Source organism: Myripristis murdjan, chromosome 13 (assembly GCF_902150065.1).
Source record: "Myripristis murdjan chromosome 13, fMyrMur1.1, whole genome shotgun sequence".
NCBI classification, from domain to species: Eukaryota; Metazoa; Chordata; class Actinopteri; order Holocentriformes; family Holocentridae; genus Myripristis; species Myripristis murdjan.
Window position 1 is genome coordinate 31,288,152 of NC_043992.1, and position 12,067 is coordinate 31,300,218.

The following is a 12,067-nucleotide window of genomic DNA, read 5'->3' on the forward strand; positions in this document are numbered from 1 at the left end:
GAACACATACAAGTCAGTGAGTCATTTGCTAAGAGATAGTTTTAAATAAATAAATGACAAAAAATTATATATGAAATACCCTTTTGGTCTGGGGGTATCCCGGGATGATTTCTGTTTCACCCAAACCTGTTTTATATTGTCCAGAGACAACAGGATGCTGTTAGTCTCGAGCCCAGTGTCACCCAAGTCAGATTAAAAATATAAGTTAAGCAATCAACTAAAAATGGAGCTGCTAAGTAAAGAAGCCTTCGCTCTAGCTGATCAGCCCCAGTAGATGTTTTTGGATTAAGAGAACAAAGAGCATTAAACACTTAAATATTCGTAAAGGAATTCAGTGAAAAGATCTGAGTGCATCTGTGTCATGTAACATTTCAGCAATTTCTGAGAAAAACAAGGATTTTTCCTGTTTTGATTCTAAATGTCTTGAAAAGAGTTGCTTATTTGTAATAGAATATATTCTTACATACTGGTATTTTAGCTTGCCTTGATTTCTTTTGTTTTAACCCATTTTTTAAGCATCTTCCAGGATTTCACACCAAAATCATCAATAAATAATATTTTGCAATTGGAATCATGTCTCTGTCTTTCTTGGTGAAGAAACTTATGCAAATTTGAGTGTCCAGGCTGGTAATAGTATATTGGCATTTTAACCTTCCAAGTATTGGGCCATTGGTTTTTCCTTTACCACTCTGTCACATTTTCCCGTTTTCAGCAGGATCCACTGTAAGAACAGAGACGTGTTTTCCTTTTTGTTTTGTTGGGTATACCAGTTGGTGAATTGTTGCTGTGTGCATGGGTGTTGTCCCCACTACTGTATTTTAGTGTAGTGTGAAAGAGGCAAAACAGCAGCTGGCTCCAAGAGCTCCAAGACATGGACTGATCTTCAGGTCATCCCTCATCCTCTGATTTTGGTGTCTCACACTCCTAAGGACTGTGAGTATGGTGGAGGAGATACAGCATCTATGAGACTTGGTCACACAATTGACTGCTGAGACTCATCAGTTGTTGCAGGAGCGTGCAGGAGCTGTGCCAAGCACCAGTACAGCATCTAGCAATCCAGTGGCCACTGGGCTGCTCCCCTCTGATGTTCCTGGGACTTGTGTATGTACCCGGGGACAGAAAGTGTCCTATATCTAGGGACAGAACTGGTATAGGCATTTCTGAGTGGCTTGAGGAAGTTCAGGCTTGCATACTTGCGCACCATTTGTCAACCAATGACCAAGCCTACTTTATTTATGACCATCTAGAGGGTGAGGCTAAGGAAGAAATTAAGTACTGCCTTAGAGTAAAGAGGGAGGATCCAGTCAAAGTTCTCAACATATTGCAAGAATTGTATGGCTGTTTCCAATCGTATGTTGCCTTGCAAGAGGATTTTTTTTTCTAGAAAGCTTCAAGAGGGTGAAACACTGCCAGAGTTTTCAAATGCCTTAATGTGTTTGATGTAGAAAGTTGTAAAAAAGGCCCCAAATGCCTTGCCAAATTCAGATGGGCTCCAACGTGATCAGTTTGTGGAAAATGTATATATGACTGTGCTTTGTGTAGGGAACTGAAACAGTTCATCCGTCTCCAACCCAATGCCACTTTGTTGAAGGTCTGTGGGGAAGCCATTAGGTGGGAGCGGGAGGAGATGCCAGGGGGCAATTGGGGTAGAAGCCACTCAGTTCCAGCAGCCTTTCGTATACAGTGTGCAGTGCAGAGAAGGTCTTCACTGTTGGGTAACAACATTCAAGAGTCCAAACTTGCTCAGCTAAAGGAGATCCTTAAAAGTCAGCAGGAGCAGTTAAATCAACTGACTCATAGCTGAGCTCATCTTCAGAACCCCCCTAGACGCCTTCCAGCAAAACAAAAAGGCCCCATTATCTGCAGGAGATGTCAGCAACCTGGTCATTTTGCCCCTGAATGTGATGGTGTCAGGGTCCCCCCCGCAGGCTCAGTCACCCTCCAGTATTGCTCCCCACGCCCCTGGTAGATTTCATGCCCCCAACCACCCATCAGAAAACTACTGCCCTCTGAACTGCCAAGCCACAGTTCCAATGGGGGCCCGCTTGGCTCAGTGGCCACCAGTGTAGACAATGTAGATTGTATGTCTAGCTTAATATGCCCCTGCCCACATGTAGCTGTATCCATGGGAGGGGTGGAGGTTCCCTGTTTGTTAGACACTGGATCCATGGTCACCACAGTTACCGAGAGTTTCTTTTCCCAGCACATAAAACCTTGCGGCCTGGAAAGACTATGGTCTTGCCAGTGGTTGGAGCTCCACACAGCCGATGGGTGGGAAATACCTTATGTGCGTTACCTTGAAGTGGTTGTAGAGCTCTCTAGTCGAATAATCCCAAGGCACGGGGTGTTGGTAGGACCCCCCTGGTAGGTTCCTCTCTGATGGCCCTGGCGTTCCACTCTGTCACATAGACAAATAATATCCATCTGACCTAAAACCAAACATCAGGAACTTGCAGCACAACTCTCTCAGAAATGGCCCAGTTTGTCAACTGAAAAAGGTACCTTTGTATTTTGTCTAAATTAGTACTAAATGCAACAGCAAAAACACATTTATTTTGCACTTATGGATATATTTCTATGACTCCTAGTGTATTTATAGACTTCTTAATGCTAAGATTGTGTTTTATTTCAGCTCATCTGGCTCCACATTATACACCTCATAAGCCACCATAACACTGGAGGGAGACAGGGGATGACATGAAGCAAAGGACCCAGGTCTTAGCCAAGGGCTAAGACTTAGTTTTACTGTATTTTTCCCACCACTCTTGGCCTTTGAAAACCCAGCCATGCATAGTTTGTTAGTCCATGTCATTTATTAATATACATCTATTATGTTTCCTTTTAGACTGCTTGACAATGCTTTTGCAGCTGCACCCTATATGTTACTTTTTACAGCCTCTAAACAGTTTTCTCTGATTTTTACATCTTAGTTCAAACTTTCTCTTCCTAAGTTATTGATTATTTCAGTCATAAACTACAACAAATTACACTTTTCTTAGTGTTTGACACATTAGATTAGCAAAGCTGGACTATGAATGATGCTATTAGTCAAGTATGAGATGGGTCAGTGGGTTGGCTTCATTTTATTTTTCATTCAGTATAACAATCATCACCCCTGATGTGCCAGTCTGTACCAGGCTGAGACTGCTGTGCCCTTTGGGAGCTAACCCAAGCATTTATCAAGTTAACACCTGTCCACCTGCTTCCACCACAGAGTTATAAGTGCCTTGATGTCTCTCAGAAAAATGCTGAACAGCCATGCATGAGCTGAAGTCGGTTATGCTTTTCTCTTTGTTCATTCTTTACCTGAAGACAGCTTCTGGCTGTGAGCTGCTGGGTAGGTTTGACATGCCGAGTTTGTTCAAGCAGGGAGATGTAATGATCGGGGGGATTTTTCCTATTTTTAACAAACAAGTGAGCAGCACTACTTCATTTGAAAGAGATCCACCTGGAGTGAGGTGCGCAGAGTAAGTACTGTTAGATCTGACACTTCAATACTATATATAAATTATGTTTCACAATATTTATCTTAATATTTTGCCATTGCATGTGAAAGCTTGATCATTTTATACTTAAGTCTACCATAATGATCAAAACCTTTTCAGATTTGACCTGCGTGCTTTCCGCTGGACCCAGGTGATGATATTTGCAATTGAGGAAATCAACAATCACCCTACTCTGCTGCCCAACATATCTCTTGGCTATAGGATTCTTAATTCTTGTGGATCTCCTCCAAATGCCTTACGTGCTGCATTAATGTTGGTTAGTAGTCCAGAGGAGATGGAATCAAATTCCCTGTGTCCTCCACCTATTTCTGCCATCATAGCAGAGGCAGGATCATCTCGGTCGTTAGCTGTGGCTGAAGCCTTTGGACCATTCCAAGTGCCAATAGTAAGAGTTGAAAATGAATGCTTTCTTGAGGCTTTGATTTTGATTGTGTGATTTTCAAAATGATTAGGTAATGCTTGTTTTATGATTTATCTGCATTCTGCCTTTTGTCGCACTTCTCTGCATAGGTCAGTTACTTCTCAACATGTGCCTGTCTGAGTGACAAAACTAAATACCCAACCTTTTTTCGGACAATCCCTAGTGACTTCTACCAAGCTAAAGCTTTGGCAGCACTGGTCAAACGTTTTGGCTGGCAGTGGATTGGGGCCATACAGTCAGACAATGACTATGGGCGCAGTGGGATCCTGGGCTTTACTAAAGAGGTTGAAAAGCTTGGGGTCTGTGTTGCATTTGTTGGTACAGTTCTACGGACATACAAGATGGATAAAATCCTGCATGTTGTGGAAATGATCCAAAAATCAACTATCAAAGTCATCCTGGCCTTTGCTGAAGAAGCAGACCTGTACCTTTTAATGAAAGAGATTTTAAAACAGAACATTACAGGAATTCAGTGGATTGCCAGTGAGGCCTGGATAACAGCTGCACGACCCTCCACTCCTGAAATATACCGCTCTTTTGGCGGAGCAATAGGGTTTGTGGCACGGAAAATGGCCATTCCAAAGCTAAGATCATTCCTTGCAGGCATCAGCCCTTATACAAACACAGGTGCAGCCTTTGTGAGCGATTTCTGGGAGGTGATGGTGGGCTGCAGACCCCCATTACCTGGGGAGCTCCCAGGGACTCAGGCCAAGAGTGAAATGTGCACCGGAGCGGAGTCACTAATGAACTCACAGGATGCATTTTTCAATGTCACAGAGCTTAGAGTGTCTTATAATGTGTATAAAGCAGTTTATGCTGTTGCACATGCCCTTCACCATTTGCTTTTTTGCCAACCATTTGAGGAAAAACCAGTGAGACCGTGTTTGAACATATCAGAAATTCAGCCCAAAGAGGTGAGAAATATTTTGTAATATAAGTGGAGATTCTCTCTGCTGTCTGCAGATGAGATTTGATCTTTTCTACTAAGCACAATACCTCCTCCTTTCAGGTAACAGGTCACCTGCAAAGGGTACACTTTACAAATCAGTTTGGGGAGACTGTGTTCTTTGACCAGAATGGGGACCCTCCTGCTTCTTATGACATTATAAACTGGCAGCTGAGAGACGGACAGGTGCAACATGTGACAGTGGGGCATTTTGCCTCTGCTGCTAATAGGGAATATGAACTCAGCATCCAGGAGGAAAAGATTGTGTGGAGGACTGGGAAAATGGTAATCACTGTGCCATTGTTTCCCGTGCTAAGCTTTCTTTTCACATGCATTATGTGTCGTGTTAGTAATGACTATAAACCATCAGGGATACTGAGCATGGTAAGGCCTACTTGGCCTGGCTGTGACATTATTACATGGTGGAAATTTAGAGCTTCTGCTCTGTAATATTTTCCTCAGGTTCCACAATCAGTGTGCTCTGCTGTTTGTCCAGTGGGAACCAGGAGAGCTCAAATCCAGGGAAAGCCCATCTGCTGTTTTGATTGCATCCCATGTGCTGATGGAACTATAGCCAACTCAACAGGTACCACAACTTGGATTTAGGGGGAGCCATCTATGTTAAAGCATGTATACAATACTAAAACCCATATGTATAATGTGTTCTTCAGCCAGTATCACGATTCATATTTAGTTTCATAAAAAAAACTGGTCACTATCAATGCACATTTTTCTATTCATTGCTTCTAAATTAGACATTTTTCCCCTCAACATATCATAATGTACTGCTAATTTAACATCCTCATACAGAATTCATATTTTCCATTCATGCTTAACAGGTGCAGCAGAATGTACACCCTGTCCACAGGAGTACTGGTCGAATGAGAGGAGAGACAAGTGCATTCTGAAAACAGTTGAGTTCCTCTCATATCATGAGCCGATGGGAATAGCACTCACAGCTGTATCACTACTTGGGGCTTTTCTGTCACTGGCCACAATGTTGGTCTTTATCCGTTACCGCGAAACCCCAGTAATTAAGGCAAGCAACTCTGAGCTAAGCTGTTTTTTGCTGTTTTCTCTCTTCATGTGTTTCCTCTGTCCCCTCACCTTCATTGGGAGACCTACAGTCTGGACCTGTATGCTCCGACACACAGCTTTTGGTGTGACTTTTGCACTTTGTATTTCCTGTGTCTTGGGAAAAACTATAGTCGTAGTGACAGCTTTCAGAGCCACTGTTCCTGGTAACAAAATGGCTGCAAAGTTTGGTCCTGTCCAGCAGAGGATCATAGTTTGCTCATGCACTTTGTTTCAGATAATTATATGCATACTGTGGCTGAAGTTAAATTCACCTTTCCCAGACATGGTTTTCAGATACAGTAAAAAGAAGATAGTTTTAGAGTGTAACACTGGCTCTGAGGCTGCCTTCTATGCTGTCCTTGGATACATAGGGATCCTTGCAGCAATATGTTTGGTTCTGGCATTTCTAGCCCGCAAGTTGCCTGATAACTTCAATGAAGCCAAATTCATCACCTTCAGCATGCTGATATTCTGTGCTGTGTGGATCACCTTTATCCCAGCTTATGTGAGCTCTCCAGGCAAATTCACTGTAGCTGTGGAGATATTTGCAATTTTGTCCTCTGCATTTGGCTTACTTATTAGCATTTTTGCACCTAAATGTTACATAATATTGATAAAGCCAGAGAGAAATAACAAGAGGCATGTCATGGGAAAAGACTAGAGCAAAAGCAACCTGATCTCACAGAAATCCGTGAAATGAGCACAACCTCTTAACAACGCATTGCGTGCTCCTGGCACATAACCTGTTATAATTATGTGTGGCCACCACAGAAACAGCGTCCACTGAAAGTCAATTAGGATCCGTGTCGTATGGCCACCACGCAAACGCTGTCCACTGAAAGTCAATTTCATGTGGGTGGTAGTTCATAGATCCCGGAAGTGCAAATTTAATCAAAATAAAATAATAAAATAAAAAATAAAAAATCGCCAGTTTTCTAGACTAGGCCTACCATATTGACCCGCATAAAAGACGACCCTGATTTTAAGATGACCCCTCTTTTTCAAGACCATTTTTGGAAAATAGGCTACTTTTTATATGGACAAAATCTTGTTTGAATAATAAAAAAGCCACCGGCCTGCATCAGGCGGGTCGGCTGCGGCACCGGCTGGTACCGCGCCCACCCGGTCAGGTCTGCGGGATCTGACAGGTGAGCGGTCAGTGCCGCGGTCGGCCCGCCTGGTGCCATGGCCGGTAGGAGTAGTATCTAACATGGAAGGGCGCAAGCCAGTAATTTCGCCTAGGGCGGCACATAGGCAGAACCGCCACTGTATAGTTTATAATGTCATCATTTTCATATTTTTCTAGTCCACAAAAATCACATTTTAAGCCATTTTGAAATCAATGAACGAAATTTTATTTTAATCTGAAAAACACCGGCGTTACCAAGGCAACGCGCTTCATGCTACCTGGTGACTCCCGGCTTCTCGGCTTCAAAGACGTCACGCCGTGGGTGGTGGTTCATAGATCCCGGAAGTGCAAATTTAATCGGTATTCTGAAAAAAAGGTCTGATTATTAGCCATAACGTTGTAACCACCCAAGGCAGACTTACCACGAGCTATGAGGATGTGTAACGATGGCATGTGTCCACAAGTCCCGTATAATATCAACTTTATTTTAAGAAAACACGTTTTATTTGCGATATCATATCACGGAGAAGCACTACATTACCCATAATCCTAGTGTTTATCAGCGACGTGTCTGAATTGACAGCTTTCATCAATAAAGTCAATAAAATCTAATAAAGTGCATGAAAGTTGATAATGTGCTGATATGTTACGCCATTGAACACAACCCTTTCAGTCAGCGAAACAGAGCGGGTGGAAAACCCGTCGAAACACGTCAAAAATAGCACTAAAGATTTATATAGTCTATATATATATATTTTTTTCATAACACATCTTCATTCGTGGTATAAACATAGGCTACATGTTACGGTTATGCTTTTGTTGTTGAAAAACTACCGTATGTATGGTTTTTAAACCTAAATTCACAATGTTTATCCTAACCCGGAAGAGGGGTACCAGAACTACAATTCGTGCAGAGTTGCAACACACAGAGCTTTCCTGCGCCATAGCTTTTGTAGTTCTAACATGTTATGTCTATTATATGAAGTGGTGATCACTAATTTTGCAATCTTAATCAAAGTTTTTGGGTGTGGGAAGAACGCCTGAATGGTCAGATTTTAATTTTTTTTTCCTTAAGATAGTGAAATCATGTTTTTTCCATGTTTTGACACTAGTCGGTGGCGCCCCCTATTGGTTTGCCATCGGACATGATAGTAGAGGTCAAGAGCTTTCCAAAAATGTTGACCCCATGTCTGTGCCATTTTTTGTTGCTGCACTGTAAGCCTTTAAAAGTGTCTCAGGTGGCCATATTAAGTTAATGGGAAAATCTGAAATATGAAACATTGAGTATTTTATGGGGGAAAAAAAGCTTTGAAATGGTCCAAATTGAAAAGTATGACTGTGTATATGACTAACATCAATATTCTAAATAAATGTGGCCATTACATACCCCCTTAAAGAAGTTTGACTGATTTTATCAAGCTTGGCCCTAAAAGAGGTCTGCAGATGTACACCTGAGACAGCCTTGGCTTGGAGCACGATGAAAATCAAACTTTGTCACAGAACAACAATGAAGACATCGTTTGAAAGGTCTTGACCTATGGAGTAACATATCTCAGTGTGAGACCAGTGGGCAGTTCCTGCTCCCCACAAGTGCCCTTTGAACCTTGCACCTGAGACACTTTTAAAGGCTTACAGTGCAGCAACAAAATATGGTAGAGACATGGGGTCAACATTTTTGGAAAGCTCTTGACCTCTACTATCATGTCCGATGGCAAACCAATAGGGGGCGCCACCGACTAGTGTCAAAACATGGAAAAAACATGATTTCACTATCTTAAGAAAAAAAAAATTAAAATCTGACCATTCAGGCGTTCTTCCCACACCCAAAAACTTTGATTAAGATTGCAAAATTAGTGATCACCACTTCATATAATAGCCATAACATGTTAGAACTACAAAAGCTATGGCGCAGGAAAGTTCTGTGTGTTGCAACTCTGCACGAATTGTAGTTCTGGTACCCCTCTTCCGGGTTAGGATAAACATTGTGAATTTAGGTTTAAAAACCATACATACGGTAGTTTTTCAACAGCAAAAGCATAACCGTAACATGTAGCCTATGTTTATACCACGAATGAAGATGTGTTATGAAAAAAATATATATATAGACTATATAAATCTTTAGTGCTATTTTTGACGTGTTTCGACGGGTTTTCCACCCGCTCTGTTTTGCTGACTGAAAGAGTTGTGTTCAATGGCGTAACATATCAGCACATTATCAACTTTCATGCACTTTATTAGATTTTATTGACTTTATTGATGAAAGCTGTCAATTCAGACACGTCGCTGATAAACACTAGGATTATGGGTAATGTAGTGCTTCTCCGTGATATGATATCGCAAATAAAACGTGTTTTCTTAAAATAAAGTTGATATTATACGGGACTTGTGGACACATGCCATCGTTACACATCCTCATAGCTCGTGGTAAGTCTGCCTTGGGTGGTTACAACGTTATGGCTAATAATCAGACCTTTTTTTCAGAATACCGATTAAATTTGCACTTCCGGGATCTATGAACCACCACCCACGGCGTGACGTCTTTGAAGCCGAGAAGCCGGGAGTCACCAGGTAGCATGAAGCGCGTTGCCTTGGTAACGCCGGTGTTTTTCAGATTAAAATAAAATTTCGTTCATTGATTTCAAAATGGCTTAAAATGTGATTTTTGTGGACTAGAAAAATATGAAAATGATGACATTATAAACTATACAGTGGCGGTTCTGCCTATGTGCCGCCCTAGGCGAAATTACTGGCTTGCGCCCTTCCATGTTAGATACTACTCCTACCGGCCATGGCACCAGGCGGGCCGACCGCGGCACTGACCGCTCACCTGTCAGATCCCGCAGACCTGACCGGGTGGGCGCGGTACCAGCCGGTGCCGCGGCCGACCCGCCTGATGCAGGCCGGTGGCTTTTTTATTATTCAAACAAGATTTTGTCCATATAAAAAGTAGCCTATTTTCCAAAAATGGTCTTGAAAAAGAGGGGTCATCTTAAAATCAGGGTCGTCTTTTATGCGGGTCAATATGGTAGGCCTAGTCTAGAAAACTGGCGATTTTTTATTTTTTATTTTATTATTTTTGATTAAATTTGCACTTCCGGGATCTATGAACTACCACCCACATGAAATTGACTTTCAGTGGACAGCGTTTGCGTGGTGGCCATACGACACGGATCCTAATTGACTTTCAGTGGACGCTGTTTCTGTGGTGGCCACACATAATTATAACAGGTTATGTGCCAGGAGCACGCAATGCGTTGTTAAGAGGTTGTGCTCATTTCACGGATTTCTGTGAGATCAGGTTGAGCAAAAGACTATGATATTAAACTTACTCATGATGTCATGAATGCTTATTTTGAATGTTTTGAGTATTTTGGTTATACAGGCACCCATATCATGCTATATATTGAACTATAATTTCATTTGTTACTCATATAATAGCTTTGTTATTAAGAACGTACACATTTAATTTACAAAATATCCCTTAATATAGCACTTGGGTCAGGTTCTCAGCATTGGCCATAGTCTAAATTGTAATATTTACAGTAGGGCCAACAAGTGTAGGATAAACTACTGCGGTAATGAAAACATAATCATATGTTGAAAACAAAAATTTTTACTTTATGACACACAGACTAAATTGTAACACCTGATTTTAGTGGACACCATACATGAAAGGGTTAGGCTTTACATGCCTAATTGTATTGTTATCAGTGAGAGAGTTGGTAATTAAAACACAACTCCATGTTGAAAACAAATAGGTATTAATTTCTATATTATCGACATCAATACACAAAGTCTGTGTGCGCCATCCGCACTGTGTAGACCGTGCTGACAGCAAGAAGCATGAAACAGGACCATATCCAATTGACTCAGTGACCCCAAAACCCCTGGAGGCTAGCTTTGGGATTGCTGGCTCAAGGAGAAAAGTTTAGCACACACACAAACCACCCTCCAATTTTATTAGTAAGATCTCCAGAACCGAAGCCCGTAGCAACTCTGAACCAAAGCTCCTCTTGGGTCTTGGTCTTTGGGGACATTGAATGTTCCAGTCTTGGCCCCATGTATGATCTTCCATTGCCAAGATGGGTGTTCTGGTTGTAGCCCATGGGCCAATTCTGATTTTTTATGGCACAATCGACTCAACGCACCAATCCCAAAAACCCCCAGGAGTTGACTTTAGCATCACTGGCCCAATGGGAAAGGGATTGAATTATAGCATAATTATAGTAGTAGGATATACAGTTATTAATTGTGTATTAATAGCTTGAGTATCTTTGGCTTACACTGCGAGACCTTTGCTTTAAAGTAATAAAATAAATGTTACTCTGAGTAAAACAGTGTCATCTTTTATTTCCTGTAAATCTAGAGAACAACTCTTTAATATCTCCATTCATGTGACCATTCATCATAAACGCAGAAAAGGAAGATATTTCAAATAATTATATTTATTTGTAAAATACTACATAAATGTATCATGTAATTTACCATCATTTTCACTTGTGCATCATATTTTTCTTGCAGTTTTTTTCTGGTTTCAGAATTATAATGTAGCACTTTGGTGCAAAAATACAAAAAAGAAGGCCAAAAGCTGAAGCCACAATAGCAAAAATATGCACAGCCACTGTATATTTCCCAGCTGTGCTAACATATACTGGTATAAATGTAATCCACACAGCAAAGAATATGAGCATGCTGAAGGTGATGAACTTTGCCTCATTAAAATTGTCAGGTAGCTTCCGAGCCAAAAAAGCCATGAGGAAGCACATGCAGGCTAGCACGCCAATGTATCCAAGAACACACCAGAAGCCAAACTCCGAGCCAATAGCACACTCAACGATGATAATGGCATTATAACCTGTATTGTGGTTTGTATAAGGTGGACTGATGAGCAGCCAGATAAGACAGATTATTACCTGTGGTGTGGAGAGATGGCAGAGTGTACGTCTTATCAGTATAACTCGAAAGTTGTTTCATCAGTATTTTACCAT

At 41.5% G+C, this 12,067-nt stretch overlaps 2 protein-coding genes across 2 annotated transcripts in view; one reads left to right on the plus strand and one right to left on the minus strand.

Moving 5' to 3' along the window:
* The window catches only part of LOC115369725 (uncharacterized), a 216,416-nt gene that overhangs the window by 200,478 nt on the left and 3,871 nt on the right, over window positions 1-12,067 (minus strand). Inside the window, exons 8-9 of the mRNA XM_030066393.1 lie at window positions 11,583-11,992; window positions 8,757-8,772 (exon numbers count right to left, since the gene is read on the minus strand). Coding sequence (XP_029922253.1) covers window positions 8,757-8,772; window positions 11,583-11,992 — 426 coding nt within the window. The remainder of the gene's footprint in view (window positions 1-8,756; window positions 8,773-11,582; window positions 11,993-12,067) is intronic.
* On the plus strand, window positions 3,331-6,611 carry LOC115370343 (extracellular calcium-sensing receptor-like). Its single transcript, XM_030067331.1, has 6 exons — window positions 3,331-3,467; window positions 3,606-3,891; window positions 4,017-4,841; window positions 4,937-5,158; window positions 5,336-5,459; window positions 5,713-6,611. The coding sequence occupies exons 1-6, from the start codon at window positions 3,349-3,351 to the stop codon at window positions 6,609-6,611; spliced, it is 2,475 nt and encodes an 824-aa protein (XP_029923191.1). The 5' UTR covers window positions 3,331-3,348.

Coding starts and splice junctions, on each gene's coding strand:
- LOC115370343 (XM_030067331.1), top strand. CDS start 3,349: ATGCCGAGTTTGTTCAAGCAGGGAGATGTAATGATCGGGGGGATTTTT. Junction 3,468..3,605: donor CCTGGAGTGAGGTGCGCAGA/GTAAGTACTGTT, acceptor AAACCTTTTCAG/ATTTGACCTGCGTGCTTTCC. Junction 5,159..5,335: donor TGTGGAGGACTGGGAAAATG/GTAATCACTGTG, acceptor TATTTTCCTCAG/GTTCCACAATCAGTGTGCTC.